General features: G+C 42.8%; 1 protein-coding gene across 5 annotated transcripts in view; it reads left to right on the top strand.

Moving 5' to 3' along the window:
* The window catches only part of KCTD1 (potassium channel tetramerization domain containing 1), a 212,169-nt gene that overhangs the window by 175,750 nt on the left and 17,177 nt on the right, over positions 1 to 19,242 (top strand). For 4 of the 5 annotated variants that reach the window (XM_024984411.1, XM_005224077.5, NM_001080360.2 and 1 more), the window contains exon 3: positions 12,533 to 12,677. The exons of the other annotated variant lie outside the window; for it this stretch is intronic. In XM_024984411.1, coding sequence (XP_024840179.1) covers positions 12,533 to 12,677 — 145 coding nt within the window. The remainder of the gene's footprint in view (positions 1 to 12,532; positions 12,678 to 19,242) is intronic. 5 annotated transcript variants of the gene reach the window in all.

Raw genomic sequence — 19,242 nt, forward strand, 5'->3', positions numbered from 1 at the left:
CACAGTAAGGAAGAGGAAACATGAGAAAATCTTGTCATTAGCAGGGAGACTTTTTTTTTCTTTAAATGTGTTGTAGGTCAGTGCTTGGTTCTGGTTTTTGTTGGAAGGGATGAGGAGAAACATCAGTAGATACATCTACCGCCCAGCGAGTCTATGGACTGGCTTGGCGCCTTTGGGTAAATTCTTAAACTGTGATAAACCAAGCCTGAGTCCCAGAAGGGCGTCGACAGTTGCACAAGACGCGCACACCTATGACAACGCATTGTTGATCCTGGTGCAGCCAAAGGCAGGTGCTGTCAGTAAGCACCCTCCTGATTTCTCAACCCCTCACACCCGAGAATGTTGTCTTTGAATCATGAGCTGATAAAAACTTCATATTTTTCACATGTCACTTTTGATTTAGTGACTGTGTAAATAATCTTGCAACATAAATTCAAAACCTTAAGCCTCTCAAAGTACAAAGCTAACCAGGCACATCATCCTTCATGATTTGAAGAGATAATTGAATGGTGTTTTCAACAAAAGGGTGGTATGGATATTTTATATATTCTTTAAAACGTGTAGATGCTTTTGAAGCTGTGTAAATATGACTCTCGTCCGGTTAGCAGCTTTCTTTCCTTCTTAGCTTCTGAGGTGGTATAACTCACAGTCCTGGGGCTAAATCTCCTCCCTTTTGGCTGTGTCATCTCAAAGCCTAGTTTGTGAAAGTGTTTTTAAGCCTCCTAGTCACTCTGAAGTCATACAGTGATAGAATAATTCATTTTCATTCATCTAACCACCTTTCAATCCTCCTGAGTTTTTGAATGATGCTCTGTTATAAGACCTTTGAACAGTGTCAGTAATGGCTGTGTGTGTGTGTGTGTGTGTGTGTGTAGGAGCAGGAAAGGGATACAAAGGAGTCAGTATAGATTCACTTACTTTCTTCCATACATCTCCTTTTAAGTTTTCACAAAGCATTTACATGGTCCGTAGGTAAGTTGTATCTTTCTTCCTTCTTTTTTGTTTTATCAAGCACTGGGTGGAGCCTCTGGTTTTTCACATTTGGGTACTCTGCAAAATATGTAAGTGCTTTGTTGTAAACTGCTGTTTTGCTCGTCCCATTACAAGTAGGAAAACACTGTTAAATTGAATTAAAAAAAAAACAGCTGGCTTCACCATAGCCCTCTCATAGTGTCACATAATTAATAGGATGCTTTTATTTGAAAGGACTGCTGTGATATACTGAGCCAATTCCAACAGGCTGGGGTAGTAAGACAGCAGCAGAAATGGGAAGAGGCTCCAGTCCACATCCTGTTGTTGCTGATAGTCTCCAAGTATGCTGGAGAGAATGGGGGGCCACTGGGGGACCACAATCACAGGGGGCTGGGCTGAGTCCCTTTCCCATATGAGGGAGATTGATGACACAGATGGAGGAGTCAGTCACAGAGGAAGGCACTCCTTCAATGGTTGGGGCTGCTGATACTCAGAATCCTGGGAATAAGATCAGTCGAAAAAAGGTTAAGAATTTCCATGATGGTCTGGCGGTTAAGACTCCACGCTTCCATTGCACAGTGTATGGGTGGGATCCCTGGTCGGGGAACTAAGATCCTGCATGCTGTATGGCACAGCCAAAAATTATTATTATTATTTAAAAATAAATGTTAAAAAAGTAGGTTAAGTTCAGCAGGAACACGTGCAAGGGTTTGCTTATGTGACGAGAAAACTGGGGTGGAGCAAGATGCAGACGGGTTGGCAGGAGGTGCCGGAGCTGGAGTTCTGGGACAGATGACCACTGAGATTTGGGGACAGTGACAAGGGTGGGCTGGCCCTCACTCTTCCAGGATAGGAGGCTGCACGGTTCAGCCACCCTCAGCTAGCAATCCGGTGACTCCACGCCTCAGCATCTCCACTACTCACATCACAATATCACCTGTAGATACTCTCGAGTTGTGGTGAGGATTAAATCAGCTAATCCACAGAGTTTTTAGCAGCATTCCTAACATAAACTTGGGCTTCCCTGGTGGCTCAGATGGTAAAGAATCTGCCTGCAATGCAGGAGGTCCAGATTTGATCTCTGGGTCAGGAAGATCCCCTGGAGAAGGGAATGGCAACCCACTCCAGTATTCTTGCCCGGAGAATTCCATGGACAGAGGAGCCTGTTGGGCTACGGTCCGGTCCATAGGGTTGCAAAGAGTCGGACACGAGCAACTGACATTTTCACACTTAACAGAAACTCAAATAATGTTAGCTATTATAACATTTTTTTTCTCTGAACAGTAATTATATTGTAAACTGAAAACCATTTTCTAGATTCTTAAATCAAGAGAAAACAGGAGTATGTCACAAATACCTCCAAATATAGAACAGCTAGTGGGGAGGAGTGTGGGGGTGGGCTGGGGAGAGACCTCTGCACACGTGCGGGCTTGCCTGCCCTCAGAGAAAGCAAGGGGAAGGCGAAGCAGAAACCGCTGGAGCCGAAAATACCAAAGTGGGCTCCCATGAGACACAGTGATGCTCTAATCCAGGCCTGGTCTTAAAAAGTAGTGGTAAACCCTGGAAACCATTTGAAAACAGACAGTTGTTCAAACCAAAGAACTGGTGGTCTAAAACATTGTCTTCCAAATCACGGTGCTCAACAGGATTTTCTGTGCAGTTGGATTCTGTTTTGGCATTGCACATCTTCTCCAAGGTACGAAAATCTGTCAGCACTGACTAAGTCTAGGCTTAACTGAGAAGCAGAAGAATCACTGGGCAGTAAGAGAGCCACCCTGAGCGAGACCCTGCGGCTCTGCTGCCTCCACGCTGGTTAACTGACTGCAGGGTCCTCATTTGCGAGATGCAGGTGATGGTATCTACCTGGAAGAGCTGTTGTCAAGACTCGGCACCCTGCAGGTAGTGGACGCTCAGTAAATGTAGCTCATGTCAGACATCCATTTCTTCTTCATAAAAATTATTTGGATGGGCTATTATCCCCTTCCTCAGATGAAGAAATCGAAACTCAAACCAATTTGGTCTTGAAGATGGTAAAGCCAGGATTCCAGCAGGTCTCTTGAGTCACAGCTGAACTTCCAGGGGCTCCTGAGAGATGACTGAAAGCGCGGCGCCCAAGCTCTTGTGCCGTCACTTGCTCCACTCAGGCCGACGCTTTGAGAGAGGCGCTCCTCATTTGTTGAGTCCCCACCTCACCCATCACACTGTTTCTCGCCTGAAATCCCTCCTCCAAGCCCTTGTGCCCTTCTCTTTATGCCTGGCCGTCCTGAAGACCCAATACTAGCATTGCTTCCTACAGGAAGCCCTCCCTGCCTGCCCCAGGCTGGCTAGTCCCTGTCCTTGGTCCTGTAGCCCCCAGCTGGCCCGAATCATGCTCATCTGAGTGGGCCCTAGGACTTCCCTGGTGGTCCAGGGCTAAGAATTCACCTTCCAATGCAAGGGGTGTAGGTTCTATCCCTGGTCAGGGAGCTAAGATCCTGAGTGCCTCGGGGCCAAAAAGACAAAACACAAAACAAAAGCAGTCTTATAGCAAATTCAATAAAGACTTTAAAAGGGTTCCACATCAAAAAAATCAAATCTTTAAAAAAACTTAAAAATAAGAGATTCAGCAGAGTACCCAGGAACATGACAAGCATTCAATAAATGTAGGAATAGAAAGCCTACTTTGGTAAATTCCGGTGGTGTTTTTTCAAAGCAATCAAGTTAATTATAATACATTTTTTATAGTAAGCAATTAAAGTAACTCTAATTTAAAAAATTTTCCCTGTGCGTCATGAGAAGGACTAGCTCCCCCTCCCCCCAGTGGCCCTGGGCTCCCCGTGAAGCCATCAGTATTGCTGTCAACTAGCAATTCTCCAAAACCCTGAGTGCCAGAATCCTGGCGCGCTCATATATTTTTTTATATTTTAAACTTGCCTTTCTTTTTCTCCCCTGCTTTCTTCAGCTCTGTGAATCATTTAAGAAAATGATGCTGCCACAGGGAACAGGTACTGGAAACATTACTTCCTCATAAGTAGATATAATTTGTTTTGTTTGCTTTTCCTTAGAAGGTATTTTCTCTCTTCTCTTAAATTACTTCTGTCCATTTCTGTAACAAGCTCTGAATTCATTTTTATCTGTGTTCCTGAAATATCGATGAAACTTCCCAAGTGTGGAAACTCTACACAACTATTTCTCAAATTTTGTAAACAATTATATGCAAATTAAATGCTGTTCGATAAGTAAGGATTCTCTAACAGTGAGTTGACTGGTGTTTTTTGGTTTTGGGGATTTTTTACATTATAATAATACCCAGCATAGCATCACCTCTCCCCTTTTTAAGAAAAACTTTTTATTATGGATATTATTCTTTCTTTTGGCCATATGACTTGTAGGACTTTAATTCCCCAACTAAGGATTGAATCAAGGTCCTTGGTAGTGAGACAGCAGAGTCCACTGGATTGCCAGGAAATTCCCTATTGTGGACATTTTAAAATATATGAAAAGCTACTATACTATAATAAAAACTAATTTTAAAAATATGCAAAAATAGATATGAAATGAAGACCCCGGCATTTCAAAAGGTTTCTGGAATCAACCCAGCATTTCTCTTCCCTTCCATCTGTTCTACTTCCCTCCTCTCCCATCCCAACAGAAAGGAGGAAAGGGGACCCTTTGGTTCCAGTGCTGATTTTTCTTAAAAAAAAAAAAAAAAGCTTTTAAAATTTATTTGGCTCCACGGGGTCTTAAGAAGTTTTGGCATGCAGGATCTTCAACATTTGTTGCAGAATGGGAACTCAGTTGCTACATGTGGGATCTAGTTCTCAGATCAGGGATCGAACCTGGGCCCCCCTGCACTGGGAGCTCAGAGACTTAGCCACTGGCCCACCAGGGAAGTCCCAGTGCTGATTTTTCTCTGCTTTTCTTTCCTTCCCTGCTGTTCCAAGTCTAGGTTCCACTGCAGGGACAGCTTCCTAAACATCTCTCATTCATGTACGCACACCTACAAACACAGACACTCACTCCCACACATACACTTACACATCTGCACAAGCACACACCTTCTCCCAGCCCTCTATCTCATTTGCTGTCTTCCTTAGGTATCAAATATTAGGACAGAAGCTTGGTTGAACCCAGGTCTCCTGCACTGCAGGCAGATTCTTTACCAGATGAGCCACAAGGGAAGCCCAGGAATACTGGAGTGGGTAGCCTATCCCTTCTCCAGCGGATCTTCCCGACCCAGGTATCAAAACATGGTCTCCTGCGTTGCAGGTGGATTCCTTACCAAGTGTGAGCTATCAGGGAACTTGGGTTAGTAGGCTCGGAAAAGTATGAAGCCACAGTGCTTCTGAAAACAAAATCATTCAATAGAAAAAGGCTGTAAATCAGATTTTTTAAAAAAGTAATATCCTACTGATTGGTGGACTCATCACAGATTGTGTTTCTATTTTGCTGCTTCTTCATCCTCTGTGCTTTTCTAGTTTTTAACAATGAGTAGTTATTGCTTTTATAATTTAAAAATATCCACCAAAAGCAGTGCTCAAGAGGTCACTTGGATATTGCCTGTGAAACGGTTCACCAGCAAAATAAATCTGGACCGAAAACTAAAGGAAACATTTTCCTAAAGTTCAGACCATATATTCCATGGCTTGGAAGCCCAGAGGTGGAGAAGGAAAGGCTTTTCTTGGCAAAGGAGAGCTGAGTGGGTGAAAGGTTCCACAACCCGTGTCCTGCCTTTTCTCACCATCTTTATCCCTCCGTGTGTCTTTGGCACTTAGCTCTCAACCCCACCCCTGGGTAGGGTCTTCTCCACCCTCCCTGAGCAAGTTAATCCTAGCATGGGCACTGCCCACAGGCCCTTGTCCTACGCCTCCCTCCCTTGTAATTACCATGTGTGCACCAGCTCCTCAAGAGTTGAAAGGATTAACCTGCTTGCCTCTGGTAAAGTAGGGCCGGGTGCTGCATTGCCTGCCATGGTGCTTCACGTGGTGTGGGGTCAGACCGCACAAGGACCTCTGGGCGGATGGAGCTCAGAAGAGTTGGAAGCATCTCCAAGCTAAATTTCTTTAGCTGTAAAGTGACCATTCCCACAGGGGGATTGGCAGAATTAAATAGGGGCACCGCACATAATGGGACGCAAGAACTCAAGGTAAACGGAGTTGAAATACGCCATTTCAGGTATACGCCTCAACCTGGAAGAAGTTTTCGTTGTCCTAAGTATCTTGACTTTCCTATCTATTCTTATGCCCCTATTATGGCATAGTTGTACCAACAGTTTGAAAGTAACCTCTGAAGTCTTGGGGTGTTTTAGTTCGGTTTGTTTTGGTTTGGTTCAGCTTCCCTGAGCTTCAACTTTTTCTCAGCTGTTAAGTAAATGATAGCTTCCCCACAAAGCTGGTAATAATCAAGCTTTCTTGAGATAACATGCAACACTAGCAAAATCTTACTGAACTGTATAAAAACTGCATTTCCCATTGGATGTTGTTCATTTGTTTTCTTCTTGCTTGTTCTAGGGGTTTTTTTGTTTGTTTGTTTGTTTGTTTTTTTAATTAGAAATGAAAAAGAGGTATATTTAGTGGTCAAGAACACAGGCTTTAGAATGAGACCTAGGTTGGAGCCTGAGCCAAGTGATGGCCATTGTGGGCTCAGTGTTCTCATCTGTGAAATGGGAATAATATGGTCACCTTATAGGATCATTGTAAGAATGAAATGAAATAAAGCCCATAAAGCAGGCAGCTCCTTCTTTGGCACCTAATAATATTCAATCAATAATAACTAGCAGGTGTCCTCATAGACTTGAATGTGACCATCCTCTGCCCATCCCCACCCCAGCATGGTGGGTCTGCCAACTCTGTCTGGCCAACTGTGCATCCTTGAGTCATTTCTCCATTTGTAAAATGGGAGGTTGATCTATGTTATGCTGGTGATCCTTAACCTCTAAAAATGTTGGTGGCTAATTAAGAAAACATGCTGTGACAGTTCAGGGTGACAGAATGACCAACTTGAGATTATTTCAAATTGACGACATTGACTTGCTCCTCTTTAGTCTCTCTGCTCATCTGCCTTTGCACTGGTTCCCAACTCAGCAGTTCATTAAACTTCCTTGGGGAGCGTTTTAAGAGATGCAAATGCTTGGGGTCTAAACCCTGAGCAATAATTACATCAGAATATCTGGCACTGGGCGTCTGTATTCTTTAAAAGGTCCCTATGTAATTCCACTGTGCAACCAGGGTTAAGAAGCACCACTCTATACAAATGACATAGTCAAAAACAAGGGAAAGGAGACAGGACTTGGATAAACTGCAAGCTGCCTCTGTGGGGAGATGTGATCTCAGAGATAGTGTTTTGATTTTCTCACTTCTGAATTTGCTCTTTTCCTAAACATTGCTGAGAGCATAGCCTGACATCAGTCCCCATCGCCCTCCGCCCTCCAAACCAAACCCAAACTCCTTGACCTGCTTACACAGCTCTTCCTGGTCTGACTTCTGCTGCCCGTCTCATTTTTCAGTTGGCCTGTCTCTATGCCCTAGTGGAGAGTAATCATATGGCAGTGTTTTTTTTTTTTTTTTGTCCACCTTCAAGCCTTTGTATCTTCCCTACACCTGTCTTTTCTTATCTAATCTTAGCTCCCACCTCTGTACCAGCTTCTGCTTATCATTCAGGCTCTCCTGTGAACTTTCTTTTTCTTCCCTGTGTACTCCCACAGCCCACTCTGCATACCCACTGCATACTCAGTCACACCACTTGATCTGCATTCCCAGCCCCACAGACTGTTAAATTCCATGAAAGTCAAGAGTGTGGTTTATTCACCACTGCATTCCCTGTATTTCACATGATCAGGTTGAGTGAGTATTGGTGGAAAGAATGAACAAATAACTGAGTGACTATACAATTAAAAAAAAATTGTTTTTGTTTTTTTTTTTTTGACCATGCAGCATGGCATGTGGGATGTATAGTTTCTTAACCAAGGGTTGAACCCATGCTGCCTGCAGTGGAAGTGGGAGGTCTTAACTTACTGGACCGCCAGGGAATTCCCAGGAAAGCAAAATTCTTGAGGAACTGAGTCACAGTTAAATTAAAGAACCTAAGTCTTATAAATGATTGAATACACAAGAAAAAAGAAATTCTTAGTGACTAATATTCACACTAAGCCAGGTCTCTTTCATTTAAGACCATTCTTTAATGCCGGGGAGAAGGGGAGCCACAGTGAGGAAGCAGACTAACTTTTCACCAAAAGGAACTTAATTTCCTTGGTGGTTGGGCTGCATTATTTGTGGCATAGAGTAATCAACAGAGTTCTAACTCTAAAAAGCAAGAAAGAGGAGCACATTTGAATGTCTATTAATGTGTATTTTAAGTGAACCTTTATAAGCCTCTACTCTTTGCAACCTGTAACCTCTGTTCATGGAATTCTCCAGACAAGTATACTGGAGTGGGTTGCCATTTCCTCCTCCAGGGAATCTTCCTGACCCAGGAATTGAACTTGGGCCTCCTGCATTGCAGGCAGATTCTTTACCGTCTGAGCCACCAGGGAAGCCCAATCCTCTAGTTAATGAGTTATTTGTACATAAAAATGATAGGATGCTTACAATTTACTTTAAAAATCCCAGAGCGGGGAGAGGGACGCAGAGAGGTACAGGTGAAATAAGACTGAACAAGAACTGATAGCTTTAGAAGCTGGATGGACACATGGGAGTTCATTATCCTATTTTCCCTGCTTTGGCATACAGGGAAACTGTCCAAAACAGAATGTTAAAAAATAAATGTCAAAAGAATAAAACTGTGGGAGGAAGTTTTTCTCAGTACTGCCACTTGGTTCAGTGAGTGGGTTTTTTTTTTTTAAAGGCAGTCATACATCATCTGGAGCCAGCCGGGTCTTGGTCAGTTGAAAAACAGGAATGTTCTCCAAGGCTGGTAAACTGTAATCAGGTCCACAGCGTTTTCAGGCACCAGAGTTTACAAGTCACAACTGTTGATCTGTAACTCCATTCATGTGTCCACAAGAAATATAGCCTGTGTCGGTGTTCCCCTCTATTTGCTTAGCCAAACAATGCTTTTCCACAACACATTCAACCTCGAAACCAATGCAGGACCCCAGTTTACGATCGCTGGCACCACCCTGCCCTTCCGCATTGTTTTCACAAATTCAAAACCTTCCTCCTTTTAAAGGTAGCAAAAATCAGCCCAGTGTTTCCTTTTATGACTTGTAACATTTGTTGACTCAAACGCAGGGACTCTTTCTTTTCCGAGGGGCCTTTCACTGCAGCCAGGAATGTGCATGCATTGACGCGGCCATGAGCTCTTCCTTCCGAGCCTGCCATCCCCCTCCTCTGGGCTCCCACGTCAACCATGCTGCTTCCGCCTTTGGTACAGGAGGCGGGGAGGGTTTTCCCACCAATTTCAGGCCACTCCCTCCCCGCCTTTGGGTCTGCAGAGTGCGCCCTCCCTTGCCTGGAGCAAGCTGGAAGAGAAGGTTCCGGGCCATGCAGGCCTTCCTAACCCGCCCTCGGGACAGCTCCATGGTGGGGTTTCTAATCTGCCAAGTAGAATCCTGTTCTTCCTCCCAGCTTCTTCTCCCACTGCGTCTCCCAAGGGCCACAGCCACCTTCCTGTCCCCTTGCTGAGTCTCCTTTCAGACTTCCCTCCTCTTGCCTTTGCATCTTTTGCTATTTCCACTAAATCAGATGTAAAGGTGCTTCTTACTGCAACTGTTCAGTTTCTTGTTATCCGCTGGTAGTAGGGTGTTTGTTTTGACAGTATCTTAAAAACCACTTCAGTTCAGTTCAGTTCAGTCGCTCAGTCGTGTCTGACTCTGCGACCCCATGAACAGCAGCACGCCAGGCCTCCCTGTCCATCACCAACTCCCGGAGTTCACTCAAACTCACGTCCATCGAGTCGGTGATGCCATCCAGCCATCTCATCCTCTGTCGCCCGTTCTCCTCCTGCTCCCAATCCCTCCCAGCATCAGAGTCTTTTCCAATGAGTCAGCTCTTCGCATGAGGTGGTCCAAGTACTGGAGTTTAAGATTTAGCATCATTCCTTCCAAAGAACACCCAGGACTGATCTCCTTTAGAATGGACTGGTTGGATCTCCTTGCCACTTAACATGACACTTTTCTCCTATCTTGGAAAGTTCTGTAACAATACACCTCAGCCATGATTGTTCCTTTTACTCCTTTAAACCCTGTACCCTAAACTGCCCTCAGGCTTCAAAGAGCTGTTTCCCTAGAAATTTTTATTTGCTGTTTTGTGGTACCTTCTTTTGCTGTCTTTTTGAGCATGCCACGACCCCTTTTGATTTTTTTCAAAAACCCCGAGAAAAGGGGTAATTTTATAAAAGAATAGAGATGTAGAGAAGTTGATTCGCTCAGATTACAGCTAGTAACTGGCCAAGCCTCATTCCTCTCCTCTTTCAGTCACTCTTTTACTCATTCACTCCATGAAGATTTATTTATTTGATCACTTTCTGTGCTGGCTCACTTCCAAGCCTAGATTTTGAAAATGAGCTTTTAAAAATTAAAAGCCTGGGATTTATTTAAGAATAAAATATTTACTTTTCATCTCATTAGTAAAGTGACTTGTGATCATTGATATTAATTTATCTCAGGCCACAAAAATAATCAGTGTACACATTTGGATTTCATTATAAACTCTTGCCAAACAAATCTAAGATAGACTTGAAATCTCTAGACCTAAAGTGTTCATTCAGTAGTGGTAATTCTTTTCATTCCAGTCATTGTAGGGAGGCCCCTTTAAGATCAAACAGACTGTACCCAACTCCCCCAGTGCTACTTAACTAGTTGGGCAAGTTACGCATCATTTTGAGCCTATTTCTTCATCTTTAAAAGGAGGATAATGGGTTTGTTACATAAAGTGCTTAGATGAGGGCAAGGTATATAGAAAGCAGTTCATAAATATAGCTCCCTTTTCTTCCACTGTCATCTGTAAATTTATCATTAACAGTGAAAAGTAGAATGTTTTAATAACAGGCAAACAAGTCTCATTCTTTCCCATCCTGCACCAAACTGCCCTGGAAATGCTATAAATAAGTGACTAAGGGTGTTTTAGTTTTACTGCTGCTTCTTTACATAATCTACCATTTGATTGATGTGTTTATAAGAAATGAATGACAAGGTAGCATGCAAGGTAGAATCCTTGGATGACTGTAACCTACACCCTACATGATCACCCTCAATTCATGGAAAGTTGAATGAAAACAGTAGTTGAGAAAAATATATTGGGTTTTAAGGATACCATCTGACTCAATAGTTGCTTTCTTCTTTGCACCTATTACCTTCAGGTAGGACAGGAGTTTTCTAATTATCTTTAAAGGATTGTTATTGAAGCACATTCACAAGTCTTTCTTGGGGGAGAGGGGAGCAGCGTTCCTATTTGTTGGTTTGTTTGCTGTATTTTAAGAGGGATGGAATTATCAACTTATCATTACATCTGTCCCACTTCAAAAATAAGACTAGGAAATGTATGATTCCAAAATCATCATCAGAGCAATAAAATGGTGTTCCAAATCAGAGAGAGACTTGTTATGAGTTCCACAAAAATCTTTTCTTAAAAAATGGAACCATTTTCCTGCCTACGCTTTTAATGAAAGTCAAATGTACCTCTTGGCAAAGGAAGAGATTTCAAGTGTGTAAATTCTATTTTCTGATACAGGATATTTATTTTTCATTAGCCAACCCTCTAGTTGTTCATAGTATAGATGTGACCATTTTCTATTAACTGAGTGTATACTAAAGTGTATAGGTTCAGCCTGCCTTAAAGAGATGAATGATATTGGATACAAAATGCTCTAACTATAGCACACTTTTCAAATGTTAACTGTAAACAGGAAACACATATTATGGATTCCTGTTTTTAAAAATTACCCGTTGCCACTTACGTTCCAGAACTAGGTCATATTTTTTGGGTGGTCAAATGTTTATATTTTATAATGATTCCTGGCTGTTACAAATGATTTTTGCTGAGACCTAGGAAACTAGACTGCACATTGTTAATGAAAAACATATACTCTTAGATGAGTGATATTCTCAGAGATTCATTTTTATAATTAAATGTAGATGTTAGCATATAGACATTGCTTTACTTTTAGAAAATATGGGACTTATAGGTAGGGAAAGCTCAGAAAACAGATTTCTTAAAAACAAAAATGCACTTTTTTTTTGTAGACTCTGTTTAAAATACAGTTGGGAGCAATCACACTTTTTTTTTTTTAATGGCAGAGAAGGTTGTTTTAAGTAACACAGAGGGAAAGACATGATCTTCCATTACAGTGACAGCACTTAGCCCTAATCACCATGTCAGGAACATCTTCTTTACAGGTAAAAGACATTGAATAATAGAATTTACTTGAGAAAGGCTGTGACTATTCTGAATTGTCTGGTCTTGAGATATTTATCAAGCAGGGGCCAGTACTTCTCAGCGAACCATAACTACTTAGTGGGTGATTTTCCCTGACTGCCATCTTCAGAAGTGCTGCCTTTGACGGTGACACAGAACAGTAGCTTTCCGTCTTAGTGGCCGAACGATTGATTCTAATTGTCTTCACTGTTCCCTCTCTCCTACCGCAGAATCGGAAGACTTTTTGATGGTACAGAGCCCATTGTTTTGGACAGTCTCAAACAGCACTATTTCATTGACAGAGACGGACAGATGTTCAGATATATCTTGAATTTTCTACGAACATCAAAACTCCTCATTCCTGATGATTTCAAGGTGAGGGATTCATATTAAATTAACAACAGCCTAAATATGTGCTTTTTTTTTTTTAATGTGCTCCCCAAAATATTTCTAGCTCTACATTTTTAACATACACCAACTTTAATGGCATCAGAGGTTTCTGACATGGTTATACCGTCTTTGTGGAATAAAGTATACAGTCATTGACGTTTACGGTCAAAAGAGGGTGGCTTTTATGTGAAGAATAGAATTACAATCCATTTTAATACATTGAAAATGAGTTGATTATATTCAAAGTTTATCTCTGATAAGTCTTAGGTAGAGAATAAAAGGAAACCTCTTTAGCTTAATAAAGACTTTTTCTCCCAGAAATTTAAAGCAAGCATTATGCTTACCAGTAAAATTTTAGAGTTGTTCCCTTTCAAAATTACTAACAAGTGTTAGACTTAGTCCTACAAGGTGCTGGAAACTCTAAGCAGTGAAATTAGACAACAAAAAGAAATAGAAAGGGTTAATATTAGAAGGGAATATATAAAAATGTTATCTTTGCAGCTCCTTAATACTTCTCTGAATAGAAGATTCTAAAGAATCAACTAAATATCATTAAAACTAATAAAGAACTCATTACAGCATCCATATTCAAGATCCCAATATACTGCAATTGATAGCTTACTGATAGACTACCAAAGCCAATCATAAAATGTTATGGGAAAATATACCACTTACAGTAGCAACAAAAATTATAACACCCAGGAATAAACTTAAGAAATATGCAGAGTCTGATTAAGAAAACTATAAATCTCTACATGCAAGTTTAAAACAAGAATTGAATAAATGAAGGGATGTTCGTGTTCTTGGATGGGAAGCCTCAATATTGTTGAGATGTCAGCTATGCTCAGACTATCTTATACATTCAGTGCAAACCCACTTAAGTCATAGATTTTTTCAGTGAAATTTGACCCATTTATAAAATTTGTGTAGAAGAAAAAAGAGGCTTAAGAATAGCTTAAAAAGTGATATTATACAGCAGAAACCAACACAATATTTTAAAGCAGTTATCCTCCAATTTAAAAAAAAGAATAGCTAAAAAATGTTTGGTGGTGATAGAAATGTGTCATATCAGACATCACAGCATACTACAGTGATACAGTGATAAGAAAGTGTGATCCTAATAGATGCTAAAATACACATATAGATCAATGGGAAAAAACAGGATTGGGGGAGAGATGTGTGTGTATGTTGGAATTTGATATATTGTCAATGTGGTATTTCAAATTGGTGGGAAATGAAAAGAATAGTCAGTAATTGGCACTGAGACAGCTGAAACCAAGACCTTTGGAAAAAATGTAAAGCCAGAGCCCTGTCTGTATCATAAGTTCGTAAAAATTCCAGGGATAAACATAAAAAGTAAAGCTATCAAAGTATTAGAGGAAAATAAAAAGAGATTCCACAAAAGTATAATTGTTAGGCAGAGAAGACCTACTTGAGCAAAACTTAACTACACAGAAGGCATCCTTAAAAAAAGAAAGAAAATTGCTAATTTAAAGACACTATATACAAATAAAACACAAGTGTCAGATGAGAAATATTTACAGTGAAAAATTAATATCCATCGTAAAAGAGCTCCTTAACATCTACAATATTCTGGCCACCTGATGTGAAGAACTGACTCATTGGAAAAGACCCTGATGCTGGGAAAGATTGAAGGCGGGAGAAGGGGACAACAGAGGATGGGATGGTTGGATGGCATCACCGACTCAAAAGACATGAGTTTGAGCCAACTCTGGGAGTTGGTGATGGACAGGGAGGCCTGGAGTCCACGGGGTCGCAAAGAGTCAGACACAACTGAGCAAGTGAACTGAACTGAAACATCTACAAGAAACATGGAAACAACCCAATGGAAAACATTTAAAAATATAAACAAGTTTCTCAAAAGAATAGAAATTGCCACTAAATTTTGAAAATATAGTCAATCTCTTTAGTATCAAAGAAGCAGAACTTAAATATATATTAGATTGGCAAATCTGGCAAAACTTTATATCAGGTTGGCAAAAATTTAAAATGTTGGTAATATATGGTATTGAGGAACAGTGTGGTTGGGAGTGAAAACTATTAAATATTTTTGGAAGACAATTTAGTGGTAGTGCTGTGTGCTTATTCACTCAGTCGTATCCGACTCATTACAACCCCATGGACTAAAGCCTGCCAAGCTCCTCTGTTTATGGTGATTCTCCAGGCAAGAATACTGGAGTGGGTTGCCATGCCCTCCTCCAGGGGAATATTCCCAATGCAAGGATCAAACCCAGGTCTGTCTCATTGCAGGTGGATTCTTGCAATCCAGGGAAGCCCAAGATATAGTATTGAGGAACAGTGTGGTTGGGAGTGAAAACTATTAAATACTTCTGGAGGACAGTTTAGTGGTAGTTTCAAAATCTTTAAATTATAGATGTCTATTCATTTCTAGAAGTAACACATAAATATTCAGATATATGTACTTAGAATGTTTAACAATTCCATGTCTATTCATTTATTTCTAGAAATAACACATAAATATTCAAAGATACATGTACATAGAACATTTACTATAGTTATATTTGTTATAGCAAAACTGGACACAATCAAAAATGCTTAACAATGGCAGATGGTTACAAAATATTATAGAATATTCATACTATGGATTAGTTGATATGTGGGGGGAAAAACAAGATTTTATTCAATGAAAATATTAAGTTGTAGAATATGTATAGTATGTTTCTATTCATGTAAAAATTATGCATATATATGTGTAAATAGAAAAAGATCTAGAAGTGCCAAGTCATGTCCAACTCTGTGCAACCCCATGGACTGTATCCCTCCAGGCTCCTCTGTCCATGGGATTCTTCAGGCAAGAATACTGGAGTGGGTTGCCATTTCCTCCTCCCGGGATCTTTCTGATCCAGGGATCGAACCCGGGTCTCTTTCATCTCCTGCACTGGCAGGCAGGTTCTTTACCACTGCACCAAAAGAAGAATAGATCTTAAAATTAACAGGGATCTGAGGGGCCTCTCATCCACCCTCTCCTTCAGGACTTTGAATAGTGGGCCTGTGCCAGGCATGATTAGCCACATGGGAAAGAGTATAGAAGAGTCATGTCATGTACACATGTCGCTTCCATGAGAACAATATACACTTGGCAGAAAACTAAGAGTAATAACTGCAGTGAGCATGTAGAGCTCCCTGCAGCCCTGGAATGAGCTGGAGGAATTCTCCTGGCCCTGCTGCTCCCCAGCCAGTGGCAGTTCCTGGGAACCTTCCAGAGCCGGCCTCTCTTGGTGTTGAGCCCAGTTCCAGCGTTTACAGATGTGGGAAGTTGGTTTGTGCAACGTGGCTCCTAAATGAAAGTTGGCAGCTTTATCAGTGATAGTCTCTTCCAACTCGGAAAGGAAACTGTCTTGCGGATCTGTAATATGGCGCCTTACTAGGCAGTTTTCAAGGGTGCTCTTCACTGTATACATGCTTCTCTCCACGTGCCCTTTCCTGCCAGCCCACGATATACATGCTTCTCTCCGCGTGCCCTTTCCTGCCAGCCCACGAGTCTTCTTTTTTTTTTTTTTTGTGGGGGCTCTGGCCATGAGTCATGCAGGATCTTACCTCTCCAACCAGAGATCGAACCCACAGCCCCTGCATTGGAAGGTGAAGTCTTAACCACTGGATCACCAGGGAGGTCCCCAGGCGGCAAGTCTTCTGTCTCCAGCACTCAGCCTAGAGCTGGGGACGCAACCTGCTTAGACCAAGCAGAGCCAGCCAGTGGATGGTAGACAGCAGGCCCCATGCTTCCGGGCCTACCAGCTGCAGAGTTGAACATCACCACCCACTTCCCACACCAGCTGCCATGGAAGAAGGTCAAAAAAAGAGGAAGAAAGTGAGGGCTGCTGCTAGAAAGCAGGCAGAGGCCCCCTGTGGAGATGCACAGAAGTGAAGGGAGGAGTGGGGGAGGGGAGAGGCGGCTGCGGTGGGGGGGCGGACAGTGGGGGTTGGGGGTGACCCCAGCCTCTCTGCAGACCCAGAGCCCCAGGTGGCAGGCGTTACGGCTGGTAGAGCAACTTGGGCCAGTAGAGAAAGGACGCCAAGTGTGATGTCCGGGCTGCCATGGGACCAAAGGGGCTTTAGTCTCTGATGTTTTCCTAGAAGGAAGGCACTGGGGCTTGGGAAGCGGGTGGAGGCGAAATGTCACCTTTATTTCTCTTTTAAGGTGATTGCACTTCCACTCAGAACCTTTACCTGGATCATTCATGGCCTCCTTAACCTGAGCTGCCCACCCAGGAGCTGGCCAGGCCCGCCTCCTCCTCCCCACTACCAAACCAGCTCCTCTTCCTTTGTGTCCTATCTCAGGAAAATGCCAGAATCTGCCTTTCTGCTCCAGTCCTGCCCCTCCCACATCCATCCATCCATCGGCCCATAGAACGCTCCAGATACTTCTGGAATCAATCCACATCTCTTATCCCCCGTCCCTGGTCCAAGGTCCGGCAGCTCAGATGACTCATCACTGGTCTGCTCTCTTCTACACTTACTCCTTCTCCTCCACTTTCCATGTTGAAACTAGGAGACACTTCTTTTCATTAAACTTTCTGGGATCATTGTAGATCCTCATGAAGTTGTCAGAAACAGTGGAGGGATCCCAGTTCTCCCTGGTGTAACTTCTCACTGAATCTTACCACAGCCTCACAATGGGAAGTCGACCCTGATGCGGTGAAGGTCAAAACACTTCCACTGTGGCCAGGTCCCCTCCTGTTGCCCTTCTACGGCCGTGCCTTCGTCTCCGTTTCCTCCCTATATCTCCCACTCCACCTCTCACCTAGGGACACTTACAAAAAACAAACTGTATTGTGACCTGCTTCTGCTTCAGACTCCCTCTACAGGGGCTTCCCATTCATTGTTCATGGAGCAAAGCAGCACAGCCCTGTCAGAGCCCCCGAGACCCCTGCCTGTTTGGCTCTTACACCTGTGCCCCACCATCTTCTTGTCCCCCTTCAGAGCAGACTGCTCCGTCTGTCTGATGTTCTTTCCCTGACCTTGATTTATCACTTCTGGTTGTTTAGTCCCTAGGTCTTGTCCAACTCTTTCGCAACCCCATGGACAGCAGCCCACCAGGCTCCTCTGTCCATGGGATTTCCCAGGTAAGAATACTGGAGTGGGTTGACGTTTCCTTCTCCAGGGGATTTTCCCGATCCAGGGATCAAACCCATATCCCTTGCTTGGCAGGTGGACTCTTTATCACTGAGCCACCTAGGAAGCCCTATTTATCACTTAGGGGTCATCATTTTCATCACTAAGCCATCCTGTGCCTAGTCTAGCTTAGATTTGCCTGTATCCCCTATTTTCCATGGTCACACACAGTGTATTTGTAATTATTTTTCTCTCTTGTTTAGCACTATGTACCCAGCTGTATGGGCTTCCCAGGTGGTGCTGCTGCTGCTACTAAGTCACTTTAGTCGTGTCCGACTCTGTGTGACCCATAGACGGCAGCCCACCAGGCTCCCCTGTCCCTGGGATTCTCCAGGCAAGAACACTGGAGTGGGTTGCCATTGCCTTCTCCAGGTGGTGCTAGTGGTAAAGAACTCACCTGCCAATGCAGGAGACTTAAGAGATGTGAGTGCTATGACAGTCACCTTATGACCCTGAGGTGACAAGCATGAGGCCAGAACGTCAACACTGAAGATGACATAACAAAAAGACAGCGTCCGGTCCTTGATAACATCACTAGGCAGATACCACTGCCAATAGCCAGGGACCTCTGACTTCTCATGTGAGAAAAACAAATCTCCCTTAGTTTAAGGTGCTGTTGACTGGCTATTTCAACACTTGTGGCTGATATTTAATATTACAGTTGTGTGCACGCGTGTGTGCTCAGTCACATCAGTCGTGTTCAACTCTTTGTGACCCAATGGGCTGCAGCCTACCAGGCTCCTCTGTCCATGGGATTTCCCAGGCAAGCCAATGTGCCTCGTGTTGGCTAGGCCCTCGTGCCACAACTGCTGAGCCCAGTCGCCTCAACCAGAGATCCTGTGTGCCACAACTAAGACCCAATGCAGCCAAAAATAAATACAAATATTTTAAAACCTTATAGGACTAAATGGAAAACATAAAGCCTGTACGTTTGCAACATCATCCTAAGCTACTTGTGTGGCAAATATATTAATTTATAATTTCCATGATTAAAAGAGATACAGATGCCAGGGAATATAAAGCAATTTATGGTGAATCACAGTGAGAACCTGGTAATAGCCATGAGTTTCTAGTTGCATTCTGTTCCAGAAACAGAGCTAGGCGTTTTAAACACATTTAAATGTGGCAGGCATTATTTTTCCTCCAAGAACATTCAAGTTAGACGTTCAGAAAGACTGCATGGGAGTTAAGCTGTGACCTATTCCAGAGGACGGTTCCTTGAGGACTCAACCTGTCACCCCCCTGGTGAGGATGGGATGGGTGCTTCCCTGCGCTATGGTGCTCCCTTGGGATTCCAGAGCCCTGGAAGACCTGCCGTTCATCAAGGCTGAGCACAGAACACACCCTTTAATTGCCTACGGATTCAACTGTAGCCCACGCTTGGGGGAAGACAAAA

Source organism: Bos taurus, chromosome 24 (assembly GCF_002263795.3).
Source record: "Bos taurus isolate L1 Dominette 01449 registration number 42190680 breed Hereford chromosome 24, ARS-UCD2.0, whole genome shotgun sequence".
Lineage (NCBI taxonomy): Eukaryota > Metazoa > Chordata > Mammalia > Artiodactyla > Bovidae > Bos > Bos taurus.